Source organism: Calliphora vicina, chromosome 5 (genome assembly GCF_958450345.1).
Source record: "Calliphora vicina chromosome 5, idCalVici1.1, whole genome shotgun sequence".
Taxonomy (NCBI): domain Eukaryota; kingdom Metazoa; phylum Arthropoda; class Insecta; order Diptera; family Calliphoridae; genus Calliphora; species Calliphora vicina.
Genome location: NC_088784.1, coordinates 111,258,519 through 111,278,369, shown reverse-complemented (window position 1 = coordinate 111,278,369; position 19,851 = coordinate 111,258,519). Strand labels below are relative to the sequence as shown.

The 19,851-nt window shown below is 32.0% G+C and overlaps 2 protein-coding genes across 3 annotated transcripts; one reads left to right on the top strand and one right to left on the bottom strand.

Annotated features, from left to right (window-relative positions):
- Positions 1-1,536: 1,536 nt before the first annotated feature.
- Positions 1,537-9,725, top strand: Sans (SAM_USH1G_HARP domain-containing protein Sans). 2 transcript variants are annotated; one of them, XM_065511911.1, is made up of 6 exons: positions 1,537-1,724; positions 3,614-3,788; positions 7,786-7,929; positions 8,010-8,231; positions 8,302-9,273; positions 9,330-9,725. In XM_065511911.1, exons 2-6 carry the CDS (start codon positions 3,766-3,768, stop codon positions 9,493-9,495), a joined length of 1,527 nt encoding a protein of 508 aa, XP_065367983.1. In that variant the 5' UTR covers positions 1,537-1,724; positions 3,614-3,765; the 3' UTR covers positions 9,496-9,725. The 2 variants fall into 2 exon arrangements, with proteins under 2 accessions (XP_065367983.1, XP_065367984.1); XM_065511912.1 differs by lacking the exon at positions 1,537-1,724 and having other exon boundaries at positions 3,534-3,788.
- Positions 9,726-9,992: 267 nt separating this feature from the next.
- On the bottom strand, positions 9,993-18,227 carry Mdr49 (Multi drug resistance 49). The gene is made up of 11 exons (XM_065511008.1): positions 18,090-18,227; positions 14,963-15,172; positions 14,638-14,831; positions 14,291-14,435; positions 14,132-14,232; positions 12,502-14,048; positions 12,264-12,442; positions 11,670-11,936; positions 11,166-11,611; positions 10,933-11,095; positions 9,993-10,873 (listed from the first exon to the last, which is right to left on the bottom strand). The coding sequence occupies exons 2-11, from the start codon at positions 15,137-15,139 to the stop codon at positions 10,124-10,126; spliced, it is 3,969 nt and encodes a 1,322-aa protein (XP_065367080.1). The 5' UTR covers positions 15,140-15,172; positions 18,090-18,227; the 3' UTR covers positions 9,993-10,123.
- Positions 18,228-19,851: the final 1,624 nt, after the last annotated feature.

The following is a 19,851-nucleotide window of genomic DNA, read 5'->3' as shown; positions in this document are numbered from 1 at the left end:
TGTGTTCCGCTTTTGCAAAGTAAAAACTCAATTTTAAAAGAAACGAAAAATTTTGCAACTTACAATTTATTGCGGAATAAATGTTCAAACATAAACACCGCTAAAAATTTATCAGCTATAGACAGGGGGTTACAAATATTTATCATGATGTTTGTTGTCAAGACAATGTTGTCTGAGCAAAAGAATTAACAATTTTGTCAGAACGAAGCTAATAAAAGGACTATAACTGATAATTTTTAATCTTGACAACAATTTGGACGTTTATCATGACAAAAATTTATCAGATATACTAATAGGGTTATAGTTTACTAGAAATTCTCATTCGAAAATTAACTTTTCATGTTTTTACCTACCTTGTTTTTTTGCTTATAGATGATCCAATTTTTTCTTTATTTTTTAAAATAAATTATTTTTAATTAGCAACATTTTAATAAGCAATGAAGAGATTTTCATGCACTAAAAAAACAAAAATATGCTCTATAAAATGTAAAATAAAATATTCACAAAAATATACATTATTTTTTTTTTTTGAATCATTACTGAGTTAAAAGTTATTCGCATTTAAAATAAAAATTCCCCAAATTTTCGATCCCAAAATAATAACAAAATTTGTAGTACTGCGATTACCAGAGCCTTTCAAAATACATATGTATATGTAACTACTTTGTATGTAAATTTCAACTTTAAGCCAAATTTGCACTAGTTAGTGCTAATTTTCAGTTAAGGATTTATTGTTAATAGTGGTTAGTTTGCAATTTTGTGTATTATTTGTGTATTATTTGTATGGAAATCATGCAGGAATATTTTTAAAAAAGACAGTTATCATAGATTTATGTTTTAAGTAATATGTGCAATATAGTACATCCTTTTCATGCATATTTACAGTTCCTAGTTGCGACATCAAGAAGTCCGATACGTTTTGTAACAACTTTTCTGGAGAGCATTTTACATTTAAAGTAACTTTTTGTGAACAAATTTTGAGAAAACAGCTTCTCAAAAAGTAATAACATTTGTGTGAATCATTCGAAGAACTGTTATCAATGTGATAACAATTTTTAGATACAATTTGAACATTAAAAAAACATGTTAGAACAACATTAATTTCTGATAAGGACAGTCTTAAACACTTCACTACTCCTCATCATCAACCGAAGTCGACTTCAAGTCGGAATATATGACTCTCCTCTCATATGTAATATAATCACTCTGTTCACTGTATTTCTATGAGTACAAACAAAGTAAAATACGTACTTATTAGGCTTAAACTCATACAATAAGCCAACTTTAAATTTAGTCAAGTTCTTGCACTCTTCGTCGATAGAAGTTAGACCGGGAAAACGCGCGTATCGTTAAAAACGACTTTAACCAAGAAAAAAGAAAAATATTGAAACGTTGTACAAATTGAAAATAAAGTGTGTGTCTGTGTGTATTTATTTTATAAAATTCAAATTGAAAGTTTTCAAGTGATCACTCACGATCTGTGGCAGCAGTACAAGTTTTGCAGGCAACAATAATAAAATATAAAAACGAAAAAGAAAAACAAATTTTAGTTCCATGGAAATAATAAATTAACGTTATGATGACACTTTGAACTTGTCCCATCAAAATAACAAAACAAATAAAATAAAATACACAACAAAGACCTCTAGAAATGCTAGAGTGGTAACTAACCATAGTAATGGTTGAGTAAATTTCATAGTATTCATAAGATACTTACTTACATTGTATGTACCTACATATACTTATGTATGAATACAGAGTAGAGTAAAACGTACCACTAATGACATGAAGTGCTGAAACAGAGGTTCTTAATGGGTTTTAAATATTTTTTTTATTATGAATGAAAAATGTCAATGTTAAAAGATCATTTAATATAACTTTAAATAGAAGGATATCTCAATATAAAGGTTTTTTTTCGAATTTTATAGAATCTTCGTATTATAAACATTCGCATTAAATTGAATGTTGATTTTTAAGAAATAAGAATTATTTTCGCGGGGACATCATTCAATCTGTTTTCATTTGAAAGCCCATTGAATTGTATTAAAAATAGTTTGATTAGTCCCCTTTTGCAATGCAGAAATTGAAAGGCAGACATTTTTCTCATTCTCTTTTGAACTAACCTAAACCTGTGTAAAACACACTCTACCTCTTCAACCCCTTGCCCACAAACTTAGTCTTAAAGATAATTGAATTTAAATGGACGACCTGCACGTTGATGCAGGTGCGGAAACTTAGCAAAAAGTTGTTCATTACTCCCCTCAATGTTGAGGCTGGAATAGCAGCTATTGTCGCTCAAATTGATTGTTTTAGTTAAACCACATTTGTAGTTAGCGATTTATAAACTTCATATTTACATTAGCCTCAAAAGGGGGGTTAACGGAAGGTTTAGTTTCTTGAAATGAGTCTGCTAGGAAATTTTCTGAGTAATTCGGCCATAACCTGGTGAGTTATGAAACCACACAGAGTTGAAAGAAATGCTCTTTCGGCGTAGTTTCGGATAGAAAGATTATTTTAGCATGCTCAAGTAACAGTATCCAGTAACCATAACGCTTTGTCCATTTTGTTCAAAGAATTATGGCCCGACAATACAGCGTGAAGAAAGTGCATAGCACACTGTGACGCGTTTTGGATGCAATTCCTTCACATGGAGTATTTCTGGGTTGGAACCACTCCATATGCGATAATTCGATTATAAGGCCTTCTAGCGACTGTCCCATGCTCTGCAAAATTATTGACTAGTTTCATAATGGTCCATATACTCGGAGGATCGCCGCCCAACCTGCGCCTACATTCCGTTTGAACCAAAACTACAGACCCTAATGTGTGATAGCGGCGGAAAATCCTGATTCTTTTTTCAGTGTCCCAGTTTTTAATTTTTATTAAATTAAATTTTTATTTTTTTTTTGCAGAAGTTTCCATTGTTTTAATAAACATTTATTAAAATGTTATATTTTGTATAGATTTAAGATCTACACATTCGATATAAAATTGACAGAGAAATGCATTCACCTAAAATCATATTTAGTGAAATAATTAAGAACCACTGTAACAGCACAAACATGAATATTTACAAATAATTTACTTGTGGTTGTAGTAGTTGTAACAAAATTAATAGTTCACTGAACATCCAAAACTATAAAGATGCAACAAAAACAATAGCATTAGCAAGCAACAACATTCAAATGCAACATGTTCGACTACACGATTATTGTACTGCTTTTTTTTAACAAAAAAAACACGCAATTTAAATACATACATACATGTGTAGTATGTAGTTTGTTTCGGTTTAAATATAGTGATTGCTAGACTTTATTTATTAAAACCCTTACCCACTGTGGGTATTAAGAATTGTTGGATACGAGTGTCAACCTAAATTATTTACTACAACAAAAACCAAAGAAAACGTGCAAGTTGTATTAAATTTACAAACAGACTGACTGGCTAAACGTGCCACTGATCGTAACAAACAAAACTAGGTTTTTTTTTTAAAGTTTTGGCCCATTAATGAGTTGCTGTTGTTGTAGCTGCTGCTGTTATTTTTATTGTCTGTCTGCGTCGTATGTGGTGGACGGAGACATTCATTTCATTTAGAGTTTGTTGATACTTGCAGTAAAAAAGGAAAGTGTTACTCTGCTACTGGAGAACTAAATTGCTACAGGTTTTTATTTTTTGTTGCTGTACTTACTGGTATTCTGTTGTTTGCAGTTTGTGGTAGAGCACGAACATACAAACAAACAAACGAACAAACATCTTTACTTAAGAATGTCTTCAGATCGTTTTCACAAGTAAGTACCTAGTATCTCCTTTATCTTTTAATATTGAATAATGTGTTGTTATAGCCTTCCCTATGAGTGGTAATGTTAATTTGCGACATCAATATAGTACATTCTGGATCCTTATAGATATCAGAGTCGATTTAAAGATGTCCGTCTGTCCGTATGTTGCATTAAGCTGGCCAAAAAGGCAAAAATTAATTTAAAGAAATTAAAAAAAAACTGAGTACACTGTCAAAGTCAAGTGAAGAAAATTAAATGATTTTTATATGATATTTTTTAGAATAGAAGTTTTGCTTTAATTTTTTTTTCTTTGAAAGACTGGATCAGCAGCTATTTATGTTGGAAAAATTCTTTCAAAAATTAAAAAAAAAAAATTTTTTTTTTGCAAATAAATAAATGAATTTAGCAGATGTACAAATAATGTTTTATACCACAAACAAATTTTAAGTGTGTATTTTTAAAAACAAACAAAGTTTTCCCCATCATTTTTGCTGATTTTTTGAAAATTTCACAATTTTTTTTTATTTTTTCTCATCCGACACTTTAATCAACCATATCATGTGAAAGACTTGATCAACAGCTATTTTCAATATTAACAAGTGTGTTGTATTCGGATGTGCCGAATTTTATATACCCACCATCAATATGAGACAATAAAATATTTGTCTGATATTGGGGTTATATGGGTGGAATCGTTTATTTTGAAAACAAGTTAAGCAACAAAAAAATCTCACATTGAGTTATTGAGCTATTACTAGGGTATTCAATTAATCGGGTTTCTGGTTTAATCGATTAACCGAATAATAATTTTAAATTGAAAATACAACAACAAATTTTGTGTGCAAAAACATAAAAAACAAACAAAACATAACAATTCAACGAAAAATAATAGCAAATATGGTATTTGAGATACATTTTGTATACACATGTGATTTTTTCATGATTTTAGTGAGATCTTCAGAAATCATCTTTTAAAAAAAGAATATAATTTAAATATTCTTTTAAAAGATTTTTTTTAGAATAAAACATTACTTGAAAAAAAACTCTCTCGCTGATTGTAGATGTTTGTTAGATCGAAAGCATGATATATCCAATATATATAAAATCCTTTGTTTTGTATTTGAATCAAAACAGAAAAAACATACAAAAAAATATGTTAAAGTGCAAAAAAAAGGAATTTCGGTTAATCGGTTAACCGAGACAAATTAATCGGTTTATTTGTTATTTGAAAATCGGCAATTTTAAATTATTCGAACAGTTAACCGTCCAAAATTAATCGGTTAACCAATTAACGGTTAATCGATTGAATACCCTATCTAAATGAATACCCTATAAAATGTATCGTTTAATGCAAAACCAAAAAAATACTGTCCCCTATTATGGTGAAGTAAAGCCGAGAAATCCGTGTTTAGTGCAGAAAGAAGTCAAGTAATTTATTTCATACTATGGAATACTAGGCCCTACTTGGTTGGATATGACGCAAGCAGAATGCATAGTAGAACGAGTGTATGATGACGAATAGTTATTTGAGACCAAAAATATGTACAATGTATATGAATTTGATGTTAAAATCTTTGAAAAGTTCATTTGTCAAAGTTCCTAATAATATTAGAATTTTTCGTATGAAATTAACAATAGTGATGGTTGTATGTTTCAGAAACCAGTCAAGTGCAAACTTTATATTATTTTTAAAATATACATATCGCTCATTTGCTACAACAACGTCATAATTCAAAAAAAGTCGTTTCGAGAAAAACGACTTTGAATGTTTTATGGCATTTTACTATTTCTTAAATCAATTTTCAACAAATCATGCGATTTCAGAAATAAAACCTGATTTAAATAGTAGATATTAATATATTTCTAATCGGTATTTAACCCAAATTTTTACTTGTCAAATATATTAGAAAACATGAATTTTCATTTTGACGTTTACAACAAAATAACACTCTCATACAAAAAATAATTTACTCTTTTTAAAACTGATAAAACTATAGGAAAGACTGAATAACGGCGCATATTTTGTTAATATAATTATAATATTAATATAATGTTAATATAAATAAAAAAGTTTTATGTTTATCAAACAGTTACAAAAATGGATAACTTTCATAGGAAAAAATATGTATAAATTTTGTAAAGGTAATTTTAGGTTGTTAGGAAGTTTTCAAAATCAATAATTTGTTGTTTGACTGGTTTTTGAAATAAACGATTCAATTATGGACCGATTCTCACAAAAGTTATTAAAAAGATTTAGTTTCATATAAAACTATTTTATGTTCAATTTCATCACGATATTAATTATTATAAGACAATTATGAATGTTCAAGTTATTTTCTGAGAGGTACCTTGTATGGGACTAGGGAAAAATTATGCTCGATTTTAGACATACTTTACAGTATAATTTCAAAGTATGAACTTAGAACTAATTTGTGGAAATATTTATCAGGTTTGTCGCATAATCAACATATTTATGAATACAAAAACAGTATTCCGGGGGGATATTTGTATCTCCGGAAAAAAATCATGGACCGATATTGCCCATTTTTAATATAAACAAGTAAGAGAGCTATATTCGGCTGTGCCGAATCTTATATACCCTTCACTACCCTACTACTTTAAAATAATTTTTTTTAAATATTTTTAGGTAAACAAAATTTAATTTTTTTTGAAATTGTTTTTTAATTTTTTTTCCAAATTTTTTAAAAAAAATTTTTTAAAATTTTTTTTTTTTTTGAAAAAAAAATATATGAAAAAAAAAAATTTTTGATGAAAAAAAATTCGGGTTAAAAAATATTTTTCCCGATTTTGTCCCATTGTACGTCCAACTTACTATGGCCTTATCTACATCGTTGCAATGGACTTTGAAATATCTATCATTAGATATCCATATTGTCTATATTAATGACTTAGTAATCCAGATATAGATCAAAAATCAGATCAGGTTGTCCCGGTTTGTTGCTTATAGCTCCATTATTTATGGACCGATTTTGATGATTTTAAATAGCAAACTTCTCGAAAGCATTTCTGACAGAATTATTGAATATTTGGATCCCGAAGATATCTGGAGTCTTCAGAAAATTGATTTCAACAGACAGACGGACAGACAGACAGACGGACATGGCTTAATCGACTCCGCTATCTATAAGGATCCAGAATATACATATATACTTTATAGGGTCGGAAATGAAAAATGTAGAAATTACAAACGGAATGACTTATCAAAATTCTAGATCGTCTATGTAGGTCTGCGACAAATATTTTGATGGTTGATATAAAAAAAATATCTTAAAAATTTATATTGAAACGAAAAGAAAAGTTTCGAAAATTTTTTCTTTCCAATCGAATTACAAAATAATCCTCAGATAGTGACCTTAGAATTGAGTATTGAAAATCGGTTCATAAATAGCTGAGATATGCTTAAGCCAAACCAAAATTTCGGTCGTACTTATAATTTAATTTACAGATATTAAAACACATTAGCAAAAATTAACTTTGTGAAACACCCAGATAAAAAAAAACACATTCAATGTTGAAATAATCATCCAAATCTTTTTTTAAGGCCGGATTTTGGACTCTATTAAAACTGTTCAAAAAATTTAAATTATTTATAGGCGACGTCTATTTTCAAGTAGGCGTGGCTTGTAATTGGCATATATTTGATATTTTTAACAACATCTGGGATACATAATACATTTCAAAGACTTTTTCAAAGCAACTTATAAATTTGGATGTACAATGGGTCAATTCCGGTAAAATTGTTAATTATAATTTCTAAATTTTTTCATTTGCGACCCAATAAATTATATACATGGGCATTTTAGATAGCGTAGTCGATATAGCCATGTCTGTCTGTTGAAATCAACTTTCCGATGACACCAAATAACTTTCATACATGATTGATATATCAAAATATCCGTTATATTCAAAAGCAAAAAACCGCGATTAACTTAAAATTGTTTTTCTCCCCAAATCTTTATTCACCTAAATTTGTTTATAATTTTAGGGCAGCTAAAGATGGTCTTTTGGACGTACTGAAAGAGGCCACACGCAAAGATACAAATTCGAAAGATGATGATTCCATGACTCCAGTATTATGGGCATCATTTGAAGGACATTTAGAGGCACTACGCTTACTTTGTGGCAGAGGGTAAATATCGCGATACCCACAACTAAATTAAGCTTAGAATTGGATCTAATCTGTTTAAACATTTATTTTTATTTTTTCAGTGGCGACCCCGATAAATGTGACCAGTTTGGCAATACGGCCTTGCATTTAGCATCGGCCAAGGGACATTTACGTTGTGTAGATTTTTTGGTTAAATTTGGTGTCAATATCTATGCTCTGGATATAGACAAACATAGTGCCAAAGATTTGGCAGCAATTAATAATCGTGATGAAATTTTACGTTATTTGGATGCAGCTACTGCAAATTTCGAAGCTAACGACAGGTATTACAAAAATTATTAATAATTTTGTAGTAGTATGTCCGAATACTAATCTAATATGAAATTTTTGCAGGAAAAAAGCTAAAGCTATGAAAGAAGTTGCGGAGAAGAATTGCGAAAAACGCATTAAGGAATACATGAAACGTCAACAGAAACAGGATCAAGACTTTAAAGAACTGAAATCATCTATTTCGCCGACAAATGGTGGTAAATCTGGCAAAATGTTGTCAACACTTAAGCAGAAAATTTGGTCAAGTCAAGGAAATCTGCATAAAGTAGCCAAAGAGGTGTCACCAGGACCTACAAATGGCTCAGTTAGTGGCGGTGGTGTTAAATTCAGTGAATTGGTACAAACGGGTTCGGGCAGTTGTGGTGGTTCTGTTGCCAGTCGCAAAGGAAATACCGTGTCGAAAATGAAAGGCTGTACCGGAATGGTGGACAGCGGTTTTAAAATTGGAGAAATTGAACCAGATGGCAGGCGTACTATAACCTCGTTAAGTGGTGTACAAAGAGATTCTGAAGTTCTCTATGTGGGCACATTTAGTTCGAATGAGGACAATGGAAAGCGAGGAAAAATAAGTGGGCTATTTGAGGTGGAAGAATCTTGCAATTCTGATACAGATCATGCAAATAGTAAAACAGGCTATGGTACTCTGTCCAGATCATTTTCACAACCCGACATTTTGGCTGACAATGAGTCCAGTGATCATTTGAGGTCTGAAATGACTTTGCAAAGGCCCACAGGCTTATTTGATCGGCCAATGTTGGGTAGCATCGCTTTTCGTAGATCCGTAACGGCCGCCCTGAGTCAACTCAACAACGATGCCTACACTATGGACCAAGATGCTACGACACAACCTTCGACTCGCACCAATTCAATTAGCTCAAAATCTCGTTCGGGAAAACAGAGATCATTCTTAAATCTTACTGATTCCGATTCGGATGGGGCGGAAGCCTACAGTGACGAAGATGACGATCAAGATGTAGCTGGGGGGCCTATACAGCGGTTTCTTTGCGTCTGGGGCTTGGAGGAATATTTACCTATGTAAGATTTTCAAAAAATCTCTTATGTATTGATTTCTAACTATATATTTATTTCAGTTTTCAAAAGCAACAAATTGATTTGGACACATTATTGCTGTTAACCGAAGCTGATTTAAAATCTCTTGGTCTACCGTTGGGTCCATTCCGCAAATTAAGCTTTGCTATACAAGAACGCAAAAATGCTTTGGCTAATCCTGGCATAATGAAGGATTCCCATTTATAGGAATTTCTTAAGCAACTGGTTACTGCTACTTTTAATAAATTAATTATTTTTACTGCCTATTTAGTTACCACACTCAATTAGATGTATCTGTAACATATTTTATATTTTGCAAGCTATAGAATTGTACAAAATTAAAGAATTTTATAAAAATAATATTTAATTATAAATGGGTTTGATGTTTCTGATGTTTTCGACAAATCAAACCATCGCCAAACAAATTAATTGCAGAATTTCATTTCGTTTGTATTTTCTCATTAAGTTTCTATATTTATTTAGGGACATATACAGTATATATTCCGGATCCTTATATAGCGGAATTGATTAAGCGATGGCCGTCTTTTTTTCGAAATACATAGTTTTTAATTTTTTTTTAAATTATTAGTAAAAAAAACGTCTTGCCACTCATGGTGAAGGCTATAAAAATACCGGTAAGATTCGAAAAAGCTGAATAATGTAGCAATCTGAATTGTTTTTGGTAAAAAACCAATTTCCAAAAATAGTTTTTATTTTTAAACCGAAGGCAAAACAATTTTATTTAGAAATATCTTAAGTTTGTTCGTCTTAATAGAAAATATATCACAATTAATTTTATGTATTTTATAAGAGTTTTGAAACTATAATACTTGGTTTAGGCAACTTGTTGCATCATGTACAAATCATAATACATTCCCCTTAGTGCCATCAATTCATCGTGGGTACCATGTTCGATGACCACGCCCTTCTTCAGCACACAAATTAAGTCGGCATCACGGACTGTTGTCAAACGATGGGCAATGGTTACACAAGTACGACCACTTCGTGCCGCATCTAAGGCTTCTTGTACAACCTTTTCACTTTCCATGTCCAAAGCCGAAGTAGCCTCATCTAGAATAAGGATCTTGGGATTCCTTACCATGGCTCGGGCTATGGCAATACGTTGCTTTTGCCCGCCCGACAACTGGGTACCTTTGCTACCCAGCGATGTGGCATAACCCTGTGGCAAAGATGTTATGAAATTGTGAATGTTTGACTTCTTAGCTGCTTCTATTATTTCAGCCATGGGAATATCGTCGCGGAAGTTGTTGCCATATGCAATATTTTCGGCTATCGTGCGATCAAATAGTACAGGTTCCTGCGAAACGAGGCCCATTTTTGAGCGTAGAGTGTCGAATGAGAATTCGGTTGTTGGAGTTTGGCTCAAATTCACTGATCCACTAATAGGATCATAGTAGCGCAGTAGTAATTGCACACATGTAGATTTTCCAGAGCCTGATGGGCCCACCAAAGCAACTGTTGTGCCTTTTTCGATTTCCAAATTAAAGTTCTGTAAAATTGGTATACCTTTGCGGGTGGGATATTCAAAGTTCACATCTTCATAGGTGATGTTACCCTCCGTTTTCTAAAATCGAAAAACATATTGTTAATGGATGAATGGTAATGAGAAATTTTGTGACTTACATCTGCAGTATTAAACGGTTTATCTTGTGGATTATGCATGTTAGGTATACGATCAAACAGTTTCATAAGACGGCCAGCCGATATTACCGCTTCGCTAACATTGGGAGCAAAAGCCAAAGCCTGGCCCAACATCCAAGAACCAAAGATCAAAGCCTCAGAAACCCTAAAACAATAAATAGTGTAAAAAGTACATTATTCGCTTTGAAATAGTTTTTAATTTGCAGCGCATTTACTTTATAATATCCTCATAGTTAACTTCACCATTGGCCACCAACATGCCACCATAATACAACGATAGACCGTAAGCCAGAAATGGAGACGCTTGGCCTAGACCAAATACAAAACCTCGAAATCTTAATTTCTTTATGCAGGCTTTTTCCACTAAATCAATATGAACTGAATAACGTTCCAAAACATTTCGCTCCTGACCCAAACTAGCAACTGTACGAACATTTGCAATGGCTTCTACAGCCACTTGCGATGCCTTCTCAACGGCTGCCTTTTCGGCCATGGCACTAGATTCCATAACTTTGGCTTCCAAGTATATCGAGAGACAGACAAATGGCACAGTGACCAAAGTAACCAAAGTCAAATTCCATGAATATATAAATGCTACCACCACACCAACAGCTAAGGTAGATATGGCCTGTACAATAATACCGATTCTGGCACCAGTAGCCTTAAGGAAAATAATTAATTATTATTAATTACATATGGTTTTCTTTCATTTCACTTACTCCCTGAACATTGGAACAATCTCCTGCCAATCGAGAACATAAAGCACCCACAGAATTGTTGTCATCGTCAAAATAGGCCACTTCTTGCTTTAGAAGTGTACGGAAAGCGGTTTTTCTTAGACGCGATGTCATTTTAACACCTGCCGTGTTAAAGGCATACGTTTGAATTAAAGTACCCAAACCGGCGATTATGCCAATGACAAGAAACATGTACGAAAAGAAAATCGATTCAGACTGTACGTATGCATCATCTTCATCGGATAAGATCTGTAGGGAGAATACAAAGGTTAATAATATCCAACTATGTAAATGATAATCTGCATATATATTCCAATCAGCCCAATTATGAATAAAAATTCCACGGGAGTTTTTTCCCTTTTCTAATTTTTTTTTTCAAATACAATGGGAAAAACTCCCGGGGAACAAACTCCCGGGAAATTTTTTATTCATAATTGGGCTGAATATGATGTTAAAGAGAAAGATGTTAAAATGGAATAAAAATGGTATAAGTGAGGTATTATTCAATAACTCTGCCGCATTGATCCGGATTACTATGATGGTATCGGTCGATTGCGGCTTATTGGATTTACTTACTCCAAAGAAATCACCAAACAAAACAGCCCATATTGGAAAGGTAGCACCATGCAACATTGCTGCTATACACCCTATAAGAATGTAACGCCACTCAGGAGCATTTAATTTCATTAATTGGCTAATGGAAATATTGTATTTTTCCTCTTCATCGATCTTCGTTTTTTTACTCTTACGCTTTTCTAAATTCACATACAGAAAATATTAGGATAATATTTCAAATTGAACACAATGCACTTACTTTTCTTAATTGTTTCTCCCACGGTCTTATTAATGTCCTTTACATTTTGCTCCAAATCGTCTTCCACTTCACTGACTTCGTCCTCGTCCTCCTCATCGTCGCTGTTTTGTTGTTTGTTTGCGTTCTTTAGAGACATGCCTTTTTTATCCTCCAAAGTGTCTTCGGTACGTTGTGAAATTTTAACAAGCTGATAGTATAAACCCCTCTTGGCCATTAGCTCATCATGAGTGCCTTGTTCAGACACAACACCATCTTTGACGAATACAATATTGTCGGCATTTGTTATGGTGGAAAGACGATGCGATACTACGAGTGTCGTTCTTCCTTTACTGGCCACTTCTAATGCATCCTGTACACGTTTCTCTGATGTGGGATCTAGGGCAGAAGTGGCTTCATCTAATAGCAAAATTTTGGGATCTCTGACAATGGCTCTGGCAATAGCAATACGTTGTTTTTGTCCTCCCGACATTTGAGCACCACGTTCGCCCACCAGAGTTTTATAGCCATGTGGTAGTTTGACAATAAAATCATGGCAATTGGCAGTTCGTGCAGCATTTTCTATATCGGCCATAGAACAATCTGGTTTTCCATAGCGTATGTTTTCTTCAATGCTGGTGGCAAAGAGTACTGGTTCCTGGCCCACTACTCCAATTTGGGAACGCAGCCATGATACATTTAAATCGCGCAGATCACGACCATCCATCTTAACCGTTCCCTGAAGAGGATCATAGAATCTTTGCATCAACTGTAAAGTAGTGGATTTGCCACAGCCAGAAGGGCCCACAAAAGCCACCGTCTGGCCTGGCTTTATTTTCAAAGACAGACCCTTCAGAACCTCGACATCAGGTCGTGCCGGGTAACGAAAATAAATTTGATTAAACTCTATGTTGCCGATTACATCGTTGGGTTTATCGCCCTTGGCATCTAAAGGATCAATGTTTGATTTGCGATCAATGATGGAGAATATATTTTGGCCAGCACCTCTGGCTGTAGCAAATGATTCAACATGAGGAGAAGAGAATCCTAAATTCTGGGCGCCCATGATGACACCAAACAATATAATCACCAACACAGCCGGGGTGTAATGTCTATCCACATCATAGCGTTCAGCTACAATCAACTTTACGCCGTACCACATTGCAATGGCATAACAGCAATAGATAATAAACCACATTGCGCCGGCCCCAATGCCCGAGTACAGACCTTTCTTGCGTCCCGTCTTTTCGGCCGGCACTAATAGTTTAGAAAACCTTTCTTCTTCTTTGCGTTCACCGCTAAAAGCAAATACGGTACGAATGCCGGCGAATACCTCTTCAGCAACGGCTCCAGCTCCCGCATACGCTTGTAGTTCCTTTTGCGTCAATGAACTTTGAATTTTAGCAACCATAGCGGTGGATATTATGATGAAGGGACAACAACTAATCACAACTAATGTTAGTTTCCAGCCATACAAGAATGAGGCTATAATTGCCAACACAAACGTCATTATGAGGAATATAAAAATTGCGATCTTTTCATTAAGGCCTTCTTTCATTTTGTCCAAGTCCCTGGATACAAGAGGAAAATCAAGAATGGCATTATATTTATAAAGTCTGCTATTGAAATATGTATATGTAGGTGCCACACTTACTCAGTCATTTTGCTGGCGAAATTATTTCCCGATGATGTATCAAACCAAGACATATCCTGTCTAAGAATGGCCTCTAGAAATAGTTTTCTTACACGTCCAATCTGAAATGTATAAATAGCATAATGTTGTTAACGTTTACATACAAATTTATATACAAACCTGATTAAGAGCCACTCTATTTAAAATATTTACAGCTATAGCTAAAACAATCAACTCGAGCAAAGCGCCGGCTAAACTTCCTAGGCCAAATGCTGCAGAGTCATCTCTAATAGCCTGCATATTTTCTTCGTACGAAGCATTCGTTCTACAACAGATAAACATATAAATATATGTAATTAATGCAGGCGCGGATCCGGATCCCCCAAAACCAAAAAGTTTTCATATAAAAAATTAAAAATTAAGAAAAGTGTAGAACAAATTTTAATTTCCCCCCTCCCAAATGGTTGACCTTGATCCGCGCCTGAATTAATATGACTCTAATATTTGATTTTGCTAAGTACACTTACAATCTTTTGCCGCCTCCAAAAATTTGCAATATAAACGTATTTGAAGATGTACCCACACCCACAGTACGATCAATCAGTAAAGAGGAGAATTCTCCATATATAACTATGGAATAAGGTATACCAATTGATCCCAGGGATGCTAATATTACGCCTATTATAATTAGACATCGTTCGCCAACTGTCGAATAACGAAACTGTAAGAAATAAAAAAATATATATCGGTTAATATTGTTAAATTTCACTGAAATCATAGACAATAATTCCAGCATCTTTTGTTGTTCCTCCAATTTTTTTTATACTTGTACCTAATAAAAATAAAACTTACCAATTGAAAATATGATATTTTATTGCTCTTTTCTGTGCTGCTTGAGGTTTCTTCCGATATTTGAAAATCTTTTGGTAGCGGTAAAACATTTACGTCTTTTTTCGCCGGTACTGTTGCGGACGCAGTATTTATGTTTGTGCTGTAAGTTGATGGTGGTTCATTTCCCCCTGGCGCCATTATATATTATGAGATTTTTTCTTAAAGGTTCATCTAAATTAAGCAATTGTTAAAATGTTATTAATCTAAATTTTCCTATTGTTTTCATTATTAAGGCGTAGTATCTGTATGAGTGCGGTATAGTAACAAATGTGTATTGTTTAATATAAATCTTTTATAGGTATAAATGGGTTTGTTTGAATTTTATGGCGGCCAATTGAGTGTGTCTTATCTTTACAATTGAATTTGTTAAATATCTTTACTGACATTGTATTCTAAGTACTTTTCTATGACTTGCGAAAATTTGCTACTAACCTATCTAAATACATACAGATTATGAAATTTTCTTAAAGTTATCACCACACAAATTCTATCGAAATATTTAGCCCAATATTGATTGCCAACCTAACAAATTCTTTCAATTTCATCCTTTGAAATTGATTTTAGTTCTTAATAACACGGTGGTACGATGGTGTCAAAAAATTTCAAAAACACCCTCAAATTCAAAAGTTATTCTGAAAAACCCGTTTTCAGTTATGTCCGTGAACATCGATAAGTAACTCAGTCAGTCTCTGTCCGACTTTTTAGTTATATACATTTGTTTGTTATATGTATACTTTATAGGGTCGAAAAATTATATTGTGGAAATTACAAATTATATATACCCTTTTCACGAAGGTGAAGAATTAAAGAAGAAAAACATTTCAAATTCATGTTTTTCTTCTTTAACTACTCTTCCAACTGTTATAATTTCGTACCTTTTTGTTTTTTATTTTTTATACCCTTCACCTTCGTGAGAAGGGTATATATAAGTTTGTCATTCCGTTTGTAATTTCTACATTTTTCATTTCTGACCCTATAAAGTATATATATTCTGGATCCTTATAGATAGCGGAGTCGATTAAGCCATGTCCGTCTGTCTGTTGAAATCAATTTTCTGAAGACCCCAGATATCTCCGGGATCCAAATCTTCAATAATTCTGTCAGACATGCTTTCGAGAAGTTTGCTATTTAAAAAATATGTACTTCTTTTGTAGTTTTCTGAAGTAGATGTCGATAATGACATATTTTAACATTTGACGTTTTATTAAAAAACAAGTAAGAGATCTATATTCGGCTGTGCCGAATCTTATATACCCTTCACCAAATTATACTTATCTCCGGGATCCAAATCTTCAATAATTCTGTCAGACATGCTTTCGAGAAGTTTGCTATTTAAAATCAGAAAAATCGGTCCATAAATAACGGAGATATGAGCAAAAAACCGGGACAACCGGGACAACCTATTTTTGATCTATATATGGATTACTAAGTCATTAATATAGACAATATGGATATCTAATGATAGATATTTCAAAGTCCATTGCAACGATCTAGATAAGGCTATAGTAAGTTGGACCTACAATGGGTCAAAATCGGGAAAAATATTTTTTAACCCGAATTTTTTTTCATCAACAAATTTTTTTTTTCATAATTTTTTTAAAAAAATTAAAAAACAATTTCGAAAAAAAAAATTTTTTTGAAAGAAAAAAAAAAAATTTTGTTTACCTAAAAATATTTTAAAGTATAATTTGGTGAAGGGTATATAAGATTCGGCACAGCCGAATATAGATCTCTTACTTGTTTTTTAATAAAACGTCAAATGTTAAAATATGTACATATGTTTCATTATCGACATCTACTTCAGAAAACTACAAAAGAAGTACATAGTCAATAGTACTGTTGTCAGTAGTAGTCTTCCAATGACACGCACATGTTAAATGTCTATGGCAAATAACATTATCTGGGGTATAATATGTATATCACTAGTACTGGTGAGTTAAGCTGAATTCACCCATGAGTTTCTGAAACAGTTTTTGTTCGGAACATTTTTTTTTATATGTAGTTTGACGTTCTATTTTTGAGAGAGACTTCAAACTACATATAAAAAAAAAAATTGTTCCGAACAAAAAATGTTTCAGAAACTCATGGGTGAATTCAGCTTTAGTCAGTACAGCTTCACAATTGACATTTCCTGCAGGGCAGTTCTCAATTATAATTTCAATAAAATGTCAAATACATACAAACTAAAGAAAACTCAAAAAATATAATAATTTTCATATGTAAGCAATATTACAATTTTTCTTATTCAAATTTAATTTAAAATAAATCTTTTAAAAAAAAGAACATTTACAATTCTTTTGAATAAAACAATAGCGGTATTCACTGTTAAGTGCGAATGGTCTAGCATCATTGCAAATGCAAAATTTTACCGTAATCCAATAACAAAATACACACAAAAACCTTTACAATGTTGCATTTGCAATGATGCAATACCATACGCACTTAATACTGAACTCCGCTTATGTGAATTTTGCAAAATGTCAAAATGGCCAACAGATAAAATAAAAGATTTAAGTGATGCAAGTGGTGTAAATCTAAAGAAACAATCTAATATTTTATTTTGCTTCGTTTCTGTAATTCTGCATAACAATGTAACTAATTGAAAACTCACCCTAATAATTCTACCCGGTTGATTGTACCATGAGTTCTTATATTTATTTTACAAATTATATTTTGTAAAAAAAATAAAAGTTACTGCAAAAACAAAACATAAATTCTTTGCAATTAAATAAAATATTGGAGTCAAAGTCATAAAACTTTTATCTAACAGCATCTTCTGTCAGTATTTTTTTATTTTTCGAAATAAATGTTATTAAACTTTGAAGAGATGTTAAAAATCATCACTAAATTTAAACACTTTATTAATGAAAACAAAATTAATTGAAATAATTAATTAATTTAATTTAATTCACACTAATTCCAATCCAATTATACATACAAAAATATTCCATTGTGCACATTTGAGGTATTACCACGATTTATTTATACATATTTTTCTATTATACACTTGTTCTCTCAAACAGAAAACATTCAATGAACTCTCCACATATTAATTCATGTCTTCATAGCAATAAATTTAAATAATTACCAGGAATAATAATAATAAAATAAAAAAATATCAGCACATGCGAATAAAAAAATATTAATTCCGTTTTTATTTTTTATAGAGAAGAAACCAAATAATCCATCCGAAATTCAACAAAGATCGTACACGACTAATTTTGATATTTTGCCAAACCTTTCCATTTAGACATAGTTTGCAATTCAAAGCACTTAATTTCATCAGATTCTAATTTATATTATATTGTACAAACAGACATATATATATATTTTTTTTTATAAACGTCGAAAGGGCCATATAACAATTTGACCAATAAATACGATAATGAGCTTGAGATACTATAAAATACTCGTAGTAATGATATGTACTCGTAACAATAATAATAGAAATAAAGCAAAAACATACATATATACATATATTTTACTATATTTATATAATAAATACAGAGCACCGAAACCTAGACGACGCGAATTGAGGCGATTACACACACTTTTGATTATTAAATATTTGTTTGAAACAGTTGGATCTTTGTTGGATTGTTGTTTATTATAAACAAATATTGTTTACGGTATCAAGAAGTGTAAGAAATTTTGCAAAACGATTTGACATTTCGAGACGATTGTAGGAAATCTTATCATGATTAAATTAGAAATTAAAATTATAACAGTGATGTTGTATATTTCAGATAACCTGCCATCGTTATCACATTTTCCGTTGTTTAGTGATCTAAAACGTGTTTGTTTATCAGTTGTACCTACCTATCTATACTTTATTAGGGACGCAACAATTTAATACTAATGTATGTTTTCAAAAAGGGTTGACATTTTTTAAATACTAATTTCATCATATAATTTATAACAACTTTCTAAGATTCTCTCTCATATGGACATATATAATTAATAAGCCACAATGAAATACTTTAGATGCATGCCTATGGTAAATCCGACTTTATGATTCCCTATGCCCTCAATTATTTAATATATTGTATATTTTTTTAAGATCGATCCGATCGCAAAACATTGTATTGAATTTGCAACATTTATATCAAATTTATGAGCTTCTAATTAAGACCCACTCCACTATAGTTTAAGTCAAACGTTTCAATGAATTAATTCTTATGTGCTGTTTTTCTATAGCGAACGAGAACTTTGATTGGAAATTTAACATGTGTTTTGTTATTGTAACAAAAACAAAATGAATTAATAATGAATTAATTCATAGGCCTAATTTCTTAGTATTTCAAATATATTTGAATTCATCCCTTTAAGAATTCACTCTTTATTTAATTTCTACATTTTTCATTTGCGACCCCACAAAGTATATATATTCTGGATCGTTATAGATAGCGAAGTCGATATAGCCATGTCTGTCTGACGGTCTGTATGTTGCCCCCAAATAACTTACAAATATGATTGATACATCTATAATCGGAAATTCTTCCGGCTCGGTTGCTATTTAAAATCGAGAAGATCGACCCAAAAATGGCTGAGATATAAGGGAAAAACCGGGACAACCTCGATTTTTGGTCTATTTTTTTATATATATATGGATTACTAACTCATTAATACAGACAATATGGATATCTAATGATAGATATTTCAAAGTCCATTCCAACGATGTATATAAGGGGTCAACATGTATATAACAAAAACATTTTTTTGTCATAAATTTTTTTCAATAATAAAATTTAAAAAAAAAAGTTTTCTAAAAAAATAAAAAAAAATGTGGAAAAAAATTAAACAAATTTTGAAATCTTTCGATATCAATATTGTCTTTATTAACCGGGAAT